Genomic DNA, 18,634 nt, shown 5'->3' on the forward strand with positions numbered 1-18,634 from the left:
GTGTGAAAGGGATAAGAACCACTCCTTACCACCCTGAAACCGATGGTCTTGTCGAGCGATTTAATGGTACCCTGAAACAAATGTTGAGAAAATTTGTTGATGATACTGGCAAAGACTGGGATAAATGGTTGCCTTTCCTTTTGTTTGCATATCGAGAGGTACCCCAGGCTTCAACTGGTTTCTCCCCTTTTGAGCTGTTGTATGGCAGACAGGTGAGAGGCCCTTTGGACATGCTGAAGGAGAACTGGGTGGCTGGTGTGGCAACGTCACCAACAACGAACATCATCTCCTACATTCTGCAGATGCGAGACAAACTGGAAAGTTGCAGAGAAAGAGTCAAAGAAAACATGCTGGAGGCTCAACATAAACAAAAGGTATGGTACGACAAACATGCTCGAGAAAGAGAACTGAAAACTGGACAGAAAGTGTTGGTACTGCTCCCTACTGGGCCGAGTAAGTTACTAGCGAAGTGGCAAGGCCCCTATCCTGTTACCAGAAAGGTGGGCCCAGTAACATATGAAATTTCCTGTCCTGATAAACAAAAACACAAGCAACTGCTCCATGTAAACCTATTAAAGGAATACCATGAAAGAAATCCCTTGGAAACAGGTGGAGAGCATGTTCTGATGGTCCAGGATGTCCAATCTGAAGATGATGTGGCGGAAGCTGAGGAAGCGGACATGATGCCCTTCAGAGAGAAGTGTAAACCCCAGATCCCTCCAGAGCACCTGAGTGTGGATCAGTGGCATCAACTGGGTGAGCTTAAACAATCTTTCCCATCATTGTTCTCAGAAAAACCTGGCCGAACTGATGTGATAAAACACAAAATTGTTCTGAAGGACACTAAACCTGTTCGCCTGAAGCCTTACAGAATTGCAGAACGAATGATGGAACCACTGAAGAAGGAGGTGCAGATGATGTTGGACATGGGAGTCATTGAACCATCCAGAAGTGAGTGGTCAAACCCCATAGTGCTTGTTCCCAAGAAAAATTGTACTCAACCTCGGTTCTGTTCCGACATGAGGAAACTGAACAGTATTTCCTGTTTTGATTCATATCCCATGCCCCGTATTGATGAGCTGCTAGAGAGAATCGGGAAAGCCAACTACATCACAGCATTAGACCTTTGTAAAGGTTACTGGCAAGTGCCTCTTGACCCATCTTGCAAAGAATACACAGCGTTCCAGATTCCAGGAATGGGCTTGTTCCAGTACACTGTGTTACCCTTTGGCCTTCATGGCGCACCTGCGACCTTTCAAAGATTAATGGACATTGTTCTTAATGATTGCTCCAGGTTTTCAGCTGCCTATCTTGATGATGTGGTAATCTACAGTAAATCCTGGGAAGAACACTTGCAGCATCTTGAAATCGTCCTAAGCAAGATACAGGAAGCCGGGCTGACCCTGAATGCAAACAAGTGTTCCTGGGCTCAGGAGGAGGTGAAATACCTTGGGTACCTGGTCGGCCGTGGGCAGATAAGGCCACAAATAGAGAAGATAAAGGCCATACAGATGATTCCAAGACCCCTGTCCAAGAAGCAAGTGAGATCCTTTTTAGGACTGGTGGGGTGGTACAGAAGGTTTGTTCCCCATTTCTCTACATTGGCGGCACCACTCACCGAACTAACAAAAAAATCAACCTCGAAAGTGATATGGAATGATGAATGTGAACGTGCCTTCCAGGCATTGAAAAGGCAGATCTGTCAAGCTCCTGTGTTGCAGAGCCCGGACTTCACGAAAGCATTCCTTGTGCAGGTTGATGCCTCCGGTGTTGGACTAGGAGCGGTGCTAGCTCAGGGGGAACCTGGTGAAGAGAAACCTGTCCTGTTCTTAAGTAAGAAACTGTTTGACCGGGAGAAAAAGTACTCTACTGTGGAAAAGGAGGGACTGGCTATAAAATGGGCTATTGATTCATTGAAGTATTACCTTTTGGGAAGAGAGTTTGTATTGCAGACAGACCACAGACCTTTGAAGTGGATGCAATCCAAGCAGCATCAGAATGCAAGGATTCTGCGTTGGTGCCTAGCCCTCCAGCCATACCAGTTCACCATAGAGCACTGTCCTGGTAAGAAAAACCTTATTGCTGATTATCTGTCACGTTTGCCTGACTTATGTAAGCCAGAGGGGGAGGAGGTGTGAAATGTGAGGAAGCAACAACTCCCTCAGTAACTGTTTGGTAAAGCCAAGTGGGGTTGATCACAGTTATCTTTGTTTTTCCTTATGTGGGTAGTTAAGGGGTTAATTGACTGACAGGGACTGAGTGGCTCCAAGTGTAATCAGGTGTGCTCTGATTTCCCAGGTTCTTACTGCAGGTGTCTCCAGTCTGAGCTGATGGCAGCATTCGCCTGATAAGCCAGTTTGAACTGGAAAGGCGGGCTGTTAGGTTATATGACCATGTGTGAAAGTAGAGTTTGAAAAAAGAGAGTGGTAAAAAAGAGCAGCACCAGGCATGTGGTGAGCAGTGTAACTGAATGCAGAGGATGATTTTCCCTCCATGTGTTTTTTCCTTTGTTTGATGGAATTTTTACAGACTGAAAATAAAAGTCTGCCTTATTTTTCAAGCATACTTACCTGCCAGTGTGATGATTTCTCTTCGTGACTTTTCACCTTGCTCTCCTGCACCTCACCTTGCAACAGTGCACCACCAATACGCCCGGCGGGGGCCAGCCAGTCCAGGGGAAAGTTCTCAAGAGGGGATCCTCCTACACCGAGCTGCCATCCCTGACTTGGGATGCACCGATCCGACTTTTTCAATCTCGATACCGATATGACACCTGGGCTTTGGGTATCGGCCGATACCGAGTACTGATCCGATACCAGTGTTTAATTAAGAATCTGTATGCCTCACTCTGTGGAAGTGACTGGGATCAGTCTTTTATGTGTGAGGCAACATCAGGCTTAACTTAAACATTTCTTTCCTAACTTTGTAAAACTAAATGTGACAAATACAAATATATGAATTACAATTAAGGTGTAAACTGTTATAATGCAGCAACAAATTGGTCAAAACTTAAACAGGAATTAAAATTCCAATATGTATATGGTATATAAACATAGAATTTAATCGAAAAGATCGGCCCCATTGTCACTGATATCCGAGGCAGTTATTTGAGTCAGTGTTGGCCCGATATCCGATCCGGTATGGTATCGGTGCGTCCCTATCCCTGACACGCCGAGCGGGGCAAAAGCGCACCGCTGTAAAGGAAAAAAGGTGTTCTGGATTTATTATTTAAGACAAAATGAGAGTCATTGCAAAACGGAGTGTGCCAAAATATTTTTTTTACGTTGATTATCTTGTTTTCATAATGATGATTATAATAATAATAATAATAATAATAATAATAATAATAATAATAATAATAAAAGTTGATTGTACAGTCAAATTTGGGCATTTTTGCTTGAAAAAAATAAATATATATATTTATATATATATAATATAATGCTTTAAATAACTTATCAATTATCAAAATAGCTGCAGATTAATATGCTGTCGATCGACTAATGAATTAATGGACTAATCATTGCAACTCTAATAAGATGGAATTAAATCTGAAAGTAGTGAGTCAAACCTTATCTCAGTGGCTTAAATTTGTTAGGTAACTTCATGAATGAACTTTCATGCTTAATATTTGTTGACTTCAACTTAGATTTTTGTCTTGCTGTGGGTGGAGAAGAGTTCATACCAACACCAGAATTTCACATTCCAAATAGGATAAATCTTTGGGATCCCAGTGAGAAGAAATGAGATGCCCCACCGCTTTGACTGATGGTACTGTAGCTCCAAACAAGAAAACTTTTTTAAAAAGTTTGATTTATTGGCAATTTCCTTGCTTATATCTGAGGATGCAGCAGCACTGCTGAACATATTTTTTTACAGCAGAGTCAAATAGAACAAGAAGCACAAGCAGTCACATGGCCAAACTGGCTTTTTTTTTTTTTATTAAAAGATTAACCATATTTTCAAACATATCCTGTTATTGAAAAGGAAAAATTAAAGTTAATGCAACCAAAATGGCCATTATTACCATCCAGTGGAATTGTAAAACTGTGTGGGCGCACAATTACAGAAGTATTGTGAATGTTGTAGATATGTAAAGATTTATTTACACAGTCAGTTTGGGTAATAATTCAAACATTCATCTTTTTCTCTTAATATAGAACATCAAACCCTGAAAAATATAAGTCAGATAGTGGCAGCAGCCTACCTTGTTGTCATTGGTGACCTCCACAGTGTCAATTCCTGTATGGATATCAAGATCAGCCATCAACAGTTTCCGTGCCTGAGCCGACGCCAGGGTACATGTTGGACACTGGCAGTTGTCTCTCAGCCAGGTGAACGGGTACAGACTGCTGCCTCCATCCTCCCACTCCACCTCCACCATCCTCTTCTCATCCAGAGCCTGGACGGTCCTCACTGAGTGGCGAGCCAGAGGGTCGGAGGCAGACCCCAGTGTCTGCTGCCCACGAAGCTGCATTGAAGTCAGAGAAGAGGGTAGTGGACCTGCAGCCCGCCCTGGTCTACAACAAGCCCTTAGAGCCCGGCACGCCATGGCAGACGTGCTCCCCCGCAGGGCAGGCAGGGCGAGACGGGAAAATGTACTCATCCACATTTCTGGTTCCCTCCAGGCGACTATGTCTCCAGATCAAAAAGGGCCACCAACTCTCTGTAGTTAATGAGGAAGGGAAGCAATAAAATGAAAACAAAATTTAATTAAATTTTTTTAATTTAATTAAGTATATAATGAGCCAATGTGATAAAAATTAAATAATGCACAGGTGTATTAACAAGCATCAGCAATATTTTTTGTCATATCTGTCTAATGGTGCCTTCAAATAAAACTCGTGAGCTCGTGTTTACAACATGGGAAGTCGTGTACACTTGGCGTTCAAGTGGTTACGTCGTGAGAATACCGCTGCTAAGCAACGACAATATTAATATTACTGTCAGCATCTAGAAGCCACAGAGGCTAACAATCTAGCAAGTGGGTTACAAAATGCAGGAAATGCAAAGATATGATAACAGAGGAAAAAGATGAGGCCGTTGGGAATATCAACATTTTCCTCAGACATATTATAAAATTACGAAGAAAAACAATATACGACTAAAATTACAATATATTAACTTATTATCTACCGAAAAATTAACTTACATGGCCTCCGCCATTTCTGACAACGTCACACCTCGTGAACTCGGAGCTTTCAGAAACTTTTCACTCAAAAGGTTGTGAATACCTCAAGAGGGGGCGTTCATATGGACTCTTCTCGTGAACACGGTAAACACGACCCCATTTAAAAAGGCACCATATTTTAAGAAACACAATACAAAGACCCTGTTCAGACCTGGCAATAACATGCATCCTGAGTGATCTGATCACAGGTGGACAGCTCTAACTACAGGTGTGAATCAATGCACTCCAGACGCATTGAGATCCGATCGCTCAGACCACATTCAGAGGTGGTCTGGTCAACATATGGCCGCATTCTTTTAGCAGTGTGTACGTGAATGTGTCCTGGGCCACATTAAGGACCACCTACTCAACTGACGTCCCGCTGGGATCCGTTTGTCTCTGCGCTACTCAGGTGAACAGACAGGCAGCGAGCGCTTGTCTACCTTTCGGCATGGAAACGGCCTCTGTGCTCTACTGTATTCTGTCGGTACAACTGTATTTTATTAAAATATTTTTTATTATAATATATATATATATATATATAGGCTACATAATCTACAAACTATCAGACTGATGGCACTCAAAGTGCATTATCATCATACTGTCGGAGATGTGTCAGTGTTTTTGTTCCAGTGCTTTGCGCGGAGCTGACACCTGCCCGCTCGCTTTCTCTCATCCCCGGCTCTCTGAAGCTCTGTACCCCGCTGTTGACTGGCAAAAGGCAGCGGTGCCGGTGGCATGCGAGGAGGTACAATAACCTTATATTTTGATGTTAATATAATGTACCCGAATATGTAGGATATTACTACTGACATTCCTGTAATATTAAGTCTCAACGTCTGCTGTATTAGCCGTGTGTTTACTACGTGTTTATTTGCATATAGAGCGGGGAAGTGAGAGCCGATCACTAGTGGTCACTCAATAAGCATGTGGAGACGCATTCAAACCCCAAGTGTGAACAGATGTACTTAAAGCTGTCCACTTGTGGTCCGATCCCTCAGGACGCATGTTAATGCCAGGTCTGAACAGGGCCAAATTACTGACATTTTTTTTTTCATAACTGATTAATCAGCTGATAATTCTCTGGATTAATTGATTGATCATTTTGTCTATAAAAAGAAAAACATAAAAATTCCTTGAGCCCAAAGTGATGTCATCAAATGATGTGTTCTCTGTCTGACTAAGTCCAAAACCCAAAGATATTACCATTTTTGCTTGAAAAATGACAAACGGATTTTATTTGATTTCATTTTTGAATGTTGAAGTTGTTTGAAGAGTTTGTCTATAAGCTCAACTACATAAAAAATTGGTTTATAAACTATTGTAATTACGAACTGTAAACTGCATATATGAAAACAAACTCGAAAAAAGGGAAAAAAAGTATTAAAAAAAAGAAAAATGACAAACGATTAATCAATCATCAAGACAGTTGCCAATTAATCAAGTAGTTGATTGACAGAAAATTAATCATTGCAGCTCTCGTGAATTCCAACAACAGTTTGTGTTGATGTGATTCAGTCTGTGTGTAACCACATGTTTGTATTGCTCTCTAAGGACAAGGCATTTGTGTAGCCTTTTAAATCCAATACATGGTCTATCTTCCTCTTTGATTCAGTGTGGGCGTGCCTGCTTGCTTTCTTGCTTATTTACATGCATATTACATTTCAGGGTAAATAAAGCAGCCTCTAACTCATCTCTTCAGAAGCCAAATACTTTTACATAACCTCATTAGTTGACACTTTGACCACGTTTAATGTGAACATCCGACATAGTAACGTTATATCTGCGACACAAAATAAGGAAAAGCATAATAATAGGTCCCCTTTAAACTACCAACAGTCACTCAGGCTGTCACAGCAGCAGCAGCCAGCTGCTGGACTGACTTTGATGATTAGCAGCATAACAAACACCCAGAGGAGTGTGTGAACCAAAGTTAGCCGTCCTCTACAGTTAAGGTGACAACAGCTTAACTGATACATACATGTTTAGCCGGTAGTCTTTCGTTTTATTGAAAGAAGAAGAAGAAGAAGAAGCTGCTAACTGTTGTTAGCCAGTTAGCACCCCCCTGTAGTCTGACCGTTACATCACACAGAGACTACCTTCTCTCCTCACGGGGTTCCTCACCGGGTTCCTCACGGGGTTCCTCACCGGGTTGATGTCAAGTTTATGTATTAAAGTGCCTAAAAACAGTAAAACCGTGTTAGCCAGTAACAGACGTCAACAGTACCTGTAATGTTTTGATAACTGTTCCTCTTCCCCACCAGCGTCGCTCCGTCAACAACAAACACCGGCTGAGTGAGTTTGTCTGTGTGTGGGTGTGAGAGAGAAAGTGGGTGAAAGGTCGAGCGGCGGGAGGCTGAACCGATGACATCACCACTGCTAGTGCGTGAACGGCGCTCTACTTTACTCCCTGAGCCAACACTGATTTGTTTACACGATAGTGATAAAGTACAATACAGATTGGGGTTGCTCAACCAACAGGTGTTTCTGGGGGAGACGGGTTTATATGGTTTTAGGTGATCTGGGGACCCTCTAACACAATATTGGTAATTTAACAAAGAGAGGAGTCTCTAGTCTACACATCTTTACATGTACATACTGTACATGATCACCCAGACCATGTATATCCATTCAGTATGTATTTCTTTGCACTATTTGTTTTTTTTACAACTTCCAGAACACTTGACTTGTATAGCCAATAGACTTTTTATTTTATTATTTTATTCTTATTTTATTGTTGGTCATTGGTGCTTTTAAATATAGGCTATTTATATAATATTTATATATATACTCCCATTTTTACCCATTGTGTACATAACAGGCCTGTGTATTCCTCACCTTTATCTGTCTAGCTTTGTTGTCCTTGTTCCTAAAAATGTGACATAGCAGCCCGTTCGTACGAAAAGCATTATGAATAGCACGTTAATGCACAAGGCGTTTAGCGCGTAATAAGAACGCCCTTCTTGCTTTTGGCATGTAATTCGTACACCACCGTATCCTACGCTCAGAGCTAGTGACGTAGAATATAAAAAAAAGAAGGGTGGACGGGTCCAACAAACACGTTTGTGACGTGTTTTACATACTTATGTGACATGACCTTATGACCTTATGACCTTAGACAATATTTGCCAACCTTGAGACTTTAAAAAATAGGGAGGATTTCAGGACCAAAGCGGGGTAATTTGTGTTTCAGAGATTTTGTTTTCTGCATTCTGGTGACTTTTAAAGAATGAAAATAACATAATAATAAGTAAACTTCCACAGCATTTTGTTGTTAAAAAGGCCTACTTTTAATTTTACCTTTAACTCCAAGGAAAGAAAACTGAAGAATTCGCCCCTCTGGTGTGAACTTGTGTAAATCTCTGGCATAAACTAATATTAATCAGTTTTTATTCATTCATTCAGTATTTCTTTCTATCAGTACTCTGCATTTCTCTCTCCGTCTCTCACTCGCTGGAGGCCCTTTCAGACACAACGCGACAACGGCACTACTGCGCTCTAAAACTTAATATTTCCGATAGCTTGCGCCATGACAGCTTTTTGCTGCGTCGAGCAAAGCCCAACTTCGGGCGCTGCACGGGGAAACGACATTTGGTGTAGCTCTATTGCCGTCCGGGTGTAAATAGTAGGGCTTATACAAACTGTACAGGGCCAGAAGCAGGATGAGATAACTAAAAGGAAGAAAAAAGTGTGAAAATTTGCCATAAATTTGGATAAATACAGGGGAATTGTGACCCCGGGAGGAAACCGGGAGAGGGCAATGAAAACAGGAGTCTCCTGGGAAAATCGGAAGAGTTGGCAAGTATGCCTTAGACTGAGGAGCAACGACTACTGTGGACCTATTACAGATATTTGATTATTGTGCAATGCTCATTTTGTCCAAAAAAAGACAAGCTAACACACAAACCTGAATTTGTTCAGATGATTTTGTATATGACAGATCAGGAGGGTTTGCTTCTTTCTCATACAAATCTCCCTGTTTTAATAGTCTAATCTGTAATATTTCTCTCCCATAGATTTGCACTGAATTGATTCTCAAAAATACGGAGCAAAGTGCGTCCCTTATCAGTCCAATACGGAACATGTCTTTTAGTTGCCAATTACGGGATGATTCCTTATTTTACGGGACAGTTGGAAACGTAATGTAAATATCTTCAACTGCACTAGAGCTGAAACAATTCAACCAATTATTCAATTAGCCAGACAACAGAACATTTTCTTAATATTTTGATGATCAATTAATTGTTTTTGTTATTTATCTGGCAAATAAATCACTGGCTCCAGCTTCTTAAATGTGACGATTTCCTGCTTTAATTTGTCATATATGACAATAAACACATTTAGACTGATGGTTGAATAAAACAAGGAATTTAACGACACCACCTTGGGCTCCGGGAAATTGTGTTCAGTATAGTCAATCATTATTTTCTGACATTGCTCAATTAATCAAGAAACCCATCTCCACATTAATCCATACTGAAAGTAATGTAAAGTTTTTTAGCGTTCAGTCATACCTCTTACGTTTCTTTGCAGGTTCCTGGAAGATGACCAGCACCCAATGGATGTGAAGAACCGTCTTCTAACCAAGTAACACCTGCTAACGTCTGAGTATAAATTTCATAGATTTTTTTGCAATTATTAACCCGGGATAAGATACTGTCACTGTGGTCAAGTTAACAGGTCAAGTTATAATATAACAGAGTTTGTGAGGGTAGGTGAGGATTATACAACTCACACAACCACACACGTTCATGAACAACAACAATATCGGTAACACTGATAGTCGTATCATGTAATGGACGACTTTGTGGTATTGGTTCAAGCATATAGTCAACTTTCATGTAAACCTGAGAGAGAGAAAGAGAGATATTAAACATAGATGGAAATATTAGACATTTTTGGAATCAATCATTTTAGGAGTATTGTATTTTCACATTATTTTTGTAGCAGAATAAAATGTGCAAAAGACGTGATCGATGCTAAACATCTGTTACAGTACACTGATGTGTTTTGTGTCAGATTTCTATCTGGTATACTGACTGCACCAATCAAAACATCCTGGTTCAGAAGTTACATAATGTTGTGCCAACCTGTAAATGATAACTTCCATCATAAATTCACTTTAATGATTTATCTAAACCATAGCCTGGGTGAAGGTTGTTTTTATTTACCTTACGCAACACTACCACAAAGTAGGATGATAGTTGAAGCAGAAGTCTCATGATACCTCGACTCTTTCAAACCTATGTTACATAAATGTTTTTTCCTCTGTGTGATGCCAATAATCCATCTATCTAAATGAGAAAACCAGGGGTTTTCCCCTCTACTGGAAACATACAATGCAAGCTAAGGGTTTTTGCTGTATTTTATGTTGCCTCATCATCATCGTAATCAGTAATCAGTGGGCTCAAAGTATCTATTGAGTGTGTGTAACCACAATTGCAACCGTCATACTGTACTTTGCCATGTTACATATCAGTTGGCACTTTTCAGTGCGGTACGGAGTTGTGGATACTAATTCCTTTGACTCGAAACCTCTAACTGTTTACTCAAGCGTATTCACGACTTTAAAAGGCTGAAGTATCACAAAAAAATGTTGTTTTCAGCACTTTCAGCACGGGTGACGAATACGGGACAAAAAACAAGTTGTTTGTAAGCCCCACCGCACCTCTCAACACAACTTCCTTACATGTCTGTTCCTCATAAATACCAACAACCAACTTCCTCCTTCAAAGCGCCCATAGGAGGGCTGTGTATATAATTTACAGCAGACCTCAAAACCTTGTAAAGCAAACATGGAGGGGAACTTTGTAATTACGGTGCACGTGGCAATACAGCACGCACTCCCAGTGGTATAGTGCTACTGACACTTTGAGGATGGGGACCTCTGTAGGAATTCTTAGCAAAATAAGGAATCATTTAATCTCACTTTTATGTTATTAGTGGCTAGAAGAGACCAGTAATAACTGGAAAGGATGAATGTTTCGACCCAAGACCAAATCATAGTTTTCTAAGGCAGGGATTCTCAAACGTTTTGGGGCCAGGGACCCTTTACAGGGGAGACTATTCTCCAATGACCCCCTCTTTATCTTAATAAACACTGATTAAACATATGCTTACTACCATCTGTACTCTTAGATGCCTTTGGAACTATTTGTATTCTTAAGCTTTTCATCCTAAATACTTCAGACCTTGTGATAAATAGAAACATTTCAATAAACTAGCGACATACATGAAACCTGCCTTGGCGGAGGTCGGCGCTCTTTGAGTGCACTTCTAGTTGGAAATCAATTAACAACACAAAACAATGACAAATATTGTCCAGAAACCCTCACAGGTACTGTATTTAGCATTAAAACATGCTCAAATCATAACATGGTAAACTGCAGCCCAGCAGGCAACAACAGCTGTCAGTGTGTCAGTGTGCTGACTTGACTATGACTTGCCCCAAACTGCATGTGATTATAATAAAGTGGGCATGTCTGTAAAGGGGAGTACCCATAGAACCCATTTACATTCACATATCTTGAGGTCAGAGGTCAAGGTACCCTTTTGAAAATGGCCATGACAGTTTTTCCTCGCCAAAATTTAGCATAAGTTTGGAGCGTTATTTAAGCTCCTTCTCAACAAGCTAGTATGACATGGTTGGTACCAATGGATTCCTACGTTTTTTTAGTTTCATATGATGTTAATACCTTCACCAAAAAACGTAAACCTAACCTAAAAATCACAAGTTGCGTCAATGCATTATTATCTTTACTTTGACAGCCCTAATAATTTTATATTTTAGTAACAGAACACAAGCTCAATTTGAGCTCCATGTTTCGGATGCGTCGGTCTTAATAAAGTTTATTTTATCCTTCTTGTTCTGTTCTTGCACCTATTAGATTTGGGATAGATAAGTTTGGAGCGTTATTTAAGCTCCTTCGTGACAAGCCAACATGACATGGTTGGTAGCAATGGATTCATTAGGTTTTTCTAGTTTTATATGATACCAGTATCTTCACTAGCTTTAAAACTGAGCCCGCTATATCCCCCGAAAGATTGTTTGTGTTAAAAAAATTTGTGACGTCAAAACGAATTTGCGTTAACGCGTTTTTATCACGTTAACTTTCACATCCCTAAATAAAAGCTTTCAAAAAATGAACAGTAGAAAGACTGGCATAGTCCTAACAAATCCAGATCTTTAAACTTACCACTCTAAAGCTGACTTCAGTTTGTGCTTCAACTTAAGAATAATGAATTTGTGTGTCACAATCAGTGTTTATACTGGCCCAAGGCTAACGTTGGTGGTATGCTTGTTTTATTGGTGCAAATGGTCCCCATCTGTAGATAATGATGCAGCATAATTTTATAATTTATAGCAAATTGTTTACCCTGACAGAGTGGACCCAACTTTGAGAATCACCGTTCTAAGGAAATGTGACCCAAGATGGCGGCGTGCATGCTAGTGGCAGCCTGTTCTAGCACTCCCCGTGTTTTATCAGTCTGTTATTGTGAGTACCATCTTCTATGTTGTGTGCTGGGGCGAGGGCATCAAAGCAAAGGATGTCAACAGACTGAGTAAACTTGTAAAGAAGGCTAGGTCTGTCATTGGCTCCAAAATGGAGGAGTTGGCGGAGGACAGAGTGCTGGCGATAATGGATAACACCTCCCACCCCCTACACAGCATGACAGCCATAAAGAGCACCTTTAACAGACTTATTCAACCCCGGTGTGTAAACGAGCGTTATGGGAGATCATTCCTGCCGGGTGCTATCAGACTTTACAACTCTGCTCTCAGCACATCAAGAACATTGAATAAAACTTGCAGGTTTAAAGGTCCCATACCATGCTAATTTTCAGATTCATACTTATATTATATATTATTATATATAGTATAGTATATAAATATATTTAGTTTTTCTACTAGAACATGTTTACATGTTGTAATAATAAAAAAAAATCATACTATCCTCATACCCCTCATACTGTCTGCCTGAATATGTATTTACCCTCTGTCTGTCTGAAACGCTCCGTTTTAGCACATTTCAACGGAATTGTGTTACTAGGCAACAGCTTGGGTCCATGTTTACTTCCTGTGAGCTGATGTCAATCATATGGTGCCTTCAAATGAAACTCACGAGTTGTGTTTACAACATAGGAAGCCGTTGGGAATATCAACCTTTTCCACAGACATACGTATTAGAAAATTACAACGAAAAATATACAACTAAAATTAAAATATATTAACTTATTATGCACCGAAAATATAACTTCCATGGGCTCCGCCATTTCTGACAATGTCACAACTTGTCGGAGCTTTCAGAAACTTTCCACTTCACAAGAGGGGGGGCGTTCATATGGACTCTTCTTGTGAACATGGTAAACATGACCCCATTTGAAGGCACCAATAGTCTAAATATTGCATAGTTGTGACATCACAAATGTACAGAAATCCTGATGGCTTGTTTAAAGGCACAGTTTTTGTATTTCTCCATGGATTGAGAATTTCGATACTTAAAAATCTGCTTTATAATAAAAAAGGACAGGGAAATCCCAATTACAAATTACCATATGGGACCTTTAATATGTAACTTGTTTGATTTTTAATCAGTTTTTTTGTCTTGTATTTTAATGTAACTGCTATGGTGTTTTAATTTTCCTTCTCTCTCTATCTACATTTATCTATCTATCTATCTATCTATCTATAAAACATGCTCTTGCAACAACACTTCAAACACAAACTCTTTATTTAAGAAGACACCACAATCCATTAAGAATATTGTCGCACAGATTGGTGTTTGACATTGAAGTCCACGAGTGCTGCCTGCAGTCTTATCCGTCAGGGTATTACATCTCACCACGCATCTTAACAAGGTAAACAAGAATATATATATGCAGCTCTATTTCAAAACTTTATATAAACAATGAATACATGTTAAGGTATTTTGTAATAAAGATATTGGCACTCACAGTATTTACTTACTTCTAATAATACACTGTACATTTTCCAAGATTATACTGCCTGTGCAGAACAGCACAGTAACGGTCTTGTATTTAAAAATCATGTCACAACCTTTAGCACCGGAAAAGTATTGTGCAAAGTCTGCTATATCCTATAAAGAAAAAAAAATACAACCTTGGTGTCCATATGTAAACATTCTTGGATATTCTTAGAAACATTCATCTGGAGTGTCATAAGAGAGCAACAATAACAGCTGCTCTTGTTACTGTAGGAGTTTTCAACCAGGCTACTATATGAGGTCCACCCCTGCTTTACTGCTATGTGACGAGTTCATTCAAAAAACTCATTTATCCAACTTTTGGGTCAAACTCAAACCTAACACATAGCAGTCACTAGTGGATATGAACACTGACACATAGGCTGTCCAGCGTGTCCAAAATGTTACTTAATCCTCAAATGAATCGCTCCAAAACTCACTCCTCACTCCGTTTTTTAGGTCACAGAGTACTGAATGAGTTTGGAAAACCATTCATCTGACTACAGTACTAGTGTTATGAAAACTGATAGTTCCTGTTCTCACTTTTTTGGATTGGCTGACTCATATTTGAAGTCGTTGTTTTACACACACACTTACAAACACACACACACGCACAAACCTGCGACTGTTTACGGGTAAATTTAACGCACTTACCAAAAGTGACCAACGGACGGATAGTGCCATACATCATTTCTTATAAAATATTACTTTAATTACTCTTTAGCCATTTTTCAATAAAAATATTTAACTACTATAGTGTGTTTTATGGTGCGTAATGACCATTACAATGGGCTCTAGGAGTGGGCAATATGACGATTTACACATTCAGATGATATATATTTGTCTAGTGATTTTACTGTTTATACCTCGGTGGCTCTTTAATATCTCTGGGTGCATTGGGACCACTTTATGGCAATATTGGATTTTTATATGATCTTTTGCATCAATATGATGCAGTACTTCGTTAGGAATTTAGTTTGCTGGGTCAGCCAAAAACAGTCATTCCTTTCTGGTTATTGTATCCCTTAACATTTTCTCAGTTGGCTTTTTCCAGAAAATGTATCATAATATTGTCATATAAAATTGCATATACTGTGAAAGAGGTATCATTGCCCACTCCTCAGTCTTTTTATAGAAAGTAAGCTTGTTGGTGTCAGATACAGTCCACCAGACTTTTTAAAAGCTCAAAACAACACATTTTCTTAGCAGTTCCTAGCAATGGAGATAGTTTTGGTTGTATATGCCCAGGTTTTTATATCAGCCCTCACAGAGATTTCTGCCATGAATGGAACGGATGTAAATGGAATATACTTTGTTTCTCTCACAATATTATATTTTTATTATTTGGAGCACAACTTCATTTAGGAAAGTGGACCAAATGAGCACAATATAAACTAAAAATAACAGATGCTGACACACGACCCCTTTACAAAACAGGACCGTGAGATCAGGTAATAATGTAGGAAACCCATCATTGTTGATATTGTACTTTAGTAGCCTATATCTGCAACACAATTTACAAATAACCAAATCACAATTGACACGCAGTGAATATGGGAGGCTTTTGGGGGTCTCGGGGCAGTTGCCCTTTTGGTAATCCAGGAGACATATCACAAAACCCGGGCAAATTCAACCAAAACAATATGCATGACTACATAGTCTACCTCTAGAGCAGTGGATCCCTACCTTTTTTTTTAAAAATGTATTTCTGATACTTTAAAGTGAAGCAGTGTGTACCCGCAACCCCTCATCAAGGGTCGCTTATGACTATGAGTTGTGAGCAGATTGTTTAATTTGAATAATTTTCAGCAACAGAAAAGGTGAACTGTCGAGTATTTCACAAGAAAAAAAAAGCTTAGATAAAATAAGTCCGAAAATAAGCTTACAATAGTTTTTTTTCTTATTTCCTATCACATTAATCGCCTTGAGACTGAAGATATATATCGACCATCTCCTGACCAATTAGAGGGAATCCAAGTAGGGAACCACTGCGCTTGAATTAAGCGAGAAAAATATGTTATTTTGTAATTTAGGTGAACTGACCCTTTAAGTTTTGTTTTTATCCCTGATATGACTGCTCTGCCTCTGCCTCGTGGTCACCATATAAAACAATAACATACTACTACTACTGTAGTGAGACCTGTAGGGACTACTTTCTCTCTCAGAACTTCATGTACTCGTTCTTCAGCCTGCTCAGCCTCGTGCCGTGGCTGCGGATGATCAGAGACAGCAGCTCGTGTTTGTCCTTCAGTCCCAGAGAGATGTCCAGCGTGTCCTTCAGGACGTCCCTGGTGTGCACTACCATGTTGAGGAAGTCGTCGTTGAGCCGGTGCTCCTCCTTCAGCTCGCTGTCCTGGCTCTGCTTGAACTTCACCTCCAGCTCCAGCAGAGACTTCTCAGAGTTCGTGAACGCCTCTCCGATCTGCGCCGTCTCCCTCCGCAGGTACCGGCCGTAGTTGTCCTCTCCGTCCAGGTCGTAGGAGATGCTCTTACCGATGCCCTCCAGCACCCGGGCCGAGTCCTCGATCTGCCGCTTGATGATGGTGAAGTCGTCCCGGATCACGGCGTCCTGGTCCTCGGCCAAACCGCACTTTCGCTCGTCGGTCATCTTGAAGAGCATCTGGCAATGCTCCGGGTCGTCGTTGTCCTCGTAGTCTCCGTCCGGCACGAAGTAGTGGTGGAAGGTCCCGTTAGACATCTCCGGTTGGAGCGGTCCGCGGAAAAACGCTCCGCACGTCGGCAGCGAGAACAGCCCGGTGCACAGGAGCCAGTAGAGGACAGACATGATGATGATGTCCCACAAAACACACTCAATATGAAATATTAACACGTTATTTCAGCGACAGAGTCAGCCTGAGGGACTATTTAACTCCAACACGAACATTTCACTCAGCTTTAAACGTCCAAACTGCGCAGTTTTAGTTGTTGTAGCCGCTTCACGTCCTCCTCAGTGTCCTCCACAATGTCCTCTTTGTCCCAAACAGATACAAAGTGGCGTGGAAATGTTTCAAAAGCAGCCTCTCTTCTCCTCTTCTAGTGCAGCCGGCCAGCCTCCATCACTGCTGCTGGTGAACAGGAACACTAATGTGTGAGAGTTAGTTTCAGTGTGGAAACAGTTGTACTCTCCCGACTCCTCTCTCGGTGCCTCAAACGCAACATCTGGATGTCTCAAGTGCCGCGCTTCAGCTTTTTGGCTGCTAATAATAAAACCTCCTCCTCTACTGCTGCTGCTCTCAGGTTACAGCCGCTCCGTCACTTTAAAAGGCTGCATTCAGTCTGCAGCAGACCAGTGGTAGTGCACACAACCGGGACAAGCTGGCGTAGATGGTTAGAAAAGTTATGAGAGGATTGAGGAATAAACAAGTTGACCACATGTATAACATGTGAAACACAATCCAACATAACAGTCCTGTAATTATAGCAGGCCTACTTTTAGAAAACTTGTTATTTTTAAACACCTGGTGACATGTGGCAGAAATGTGGATTCAACAGTAGTTGCTAGATATTTTTTAGACTTCTGTTGCTTTGTTGTATTAGATTGGATTATTAGGATACATTATTTGATTGAATGATACTGTTTAAAAGTGTGTTTAATAGTTTTGCCCCCAAAGAAAAAAAATTATACATTTATTTTTTTATTTTTTACAATTAATCTTGCAGTAGGCAGATTTTTTTGGCATCATTTGGCAAAAATGCCATAATAACCTTTCAGCATATTGTAATTCAAGTGTTTTGAGAGATAACTAGACTATTGCTCTTCCTCATGGCTCTGTTTTCAGGCTTTAAAAAATCTACAAACTGGCCAATCACAGGTCATTTCAAAAATCATATTTGCTCCATTTCTACCCACTGTGTTATTTTTTGCATGTAATTCTTTAGACTTTAGTTGCATTGTTGTATTGGATCAGATTATTACATTTGATTTCAAGTTTTGCTCCCCAAAGATGAGTTGAACAAAATATTAGAAACAACGTATGCTTAGTTTTTTTTATGTATTATCTTTTAATTAAACTGTTACAGTGCAAACACAAAATGTATGCAAAAACACAAAAAGACAAAATATCAGAAACAATTTGCAGTAAATGTAGCCAATATATATAGGCTAATAATGAATAAAAAGCTTAACATGATAAATGAAAGAAAAAAAGACAAATGTAGTATTACAGGCTAATATATTGGATTATATTACAATATGCAGGATTGTCTCCTCCTGCCCCTGGTAAAATACTACATCCATAATTAAGTACATTTACTCAAGTAGGCTACTGTACTAAAGTGCAATTTTTGTACTTAGCTTCAGTGTTTACATTTTTATACTTTACTTTTCTATTACTTTAACTCCACTATATGTTAGAGGCAGTTAGTTTATACATTTTACTCCTCTACATGTAGGCCTATTTCTCAGCCATGGTTACTGGTTATTTTACAGATTACTGTACAATAATTTGTGCAATAATTCAACTGTGCAATACCCTGGCATTAA

General features: G+C 40.0%; 2 protein-coding genes across 2 annotated transcripts in view; both read right to left on the reverse strand.

The window, feature by feature from the left end:
* Positions 1–7,533, reverse strand: part of bbox1 (butyrobetaine (gamma), 2-oxoglutarate dioxygenase (gamma-butyrobetaine hydroxylase) 1) — a 36,727-nt gene extending 29,194 nt beyond the window's left edge. Inside the window, 2 exon segments of the mRNA XM_037750470.1 lie at positions 4,205–4,663; positions 7,395–7,533. Of these exon segments, the coding sequence (XP_037606398.1) occupies positions 4,205–4,609 (405 nt within the window). The 5' untranslated portion in view covers positions 4,610–4,663; positions 7,395–7,533.
* Positions 7,534–13,881: 6,348 nt separating this feature from the next.
* On the reverse strand, positions 13,882–17,393 carry fibinb (fin bud initiation factor b). Its single transcript, XM_037758064.1, has one exon. It carries the CDS (start codon positions 16,934–16,936, stop codon positions 16,313–16,315), a length of 624 nt encoding a protein of 207 aa, XP_037613992.1. The 5' UTR covers positions 16,937–17,393; the 3' UTR covers positions 13,882–16,312.
* Between the last annotated feature and the right edge of the window lie 1,241 nt (positions 17,394–18,634).

The sequence above is a fragment of the Sebastes umbrosus genome, chromosome 2, assembly GCF_015220745.1.
Source record: "Sebastes umbrosus isolate fSebUmb1 chromosome 2, fSebUmb1.pri, whole genome shotgun sequence".
Classification (NCBI taxonomy): Eukaryota; Metazoa; Chordata; class Actinopteri; order Perciformes; family Sebastidae; genus Sebastes; species Sebastes umbrosus.

What these genes read in the sequence shown, in the direction of transcription:
- fibinb (XM_037758064.1), bottom strand. Translation starts at nt 16,936, where the DNA reads ATGTCTGTCCTCTACTGGCTCCTGTGCACCGGGCTGTTCTCGCTGCCG.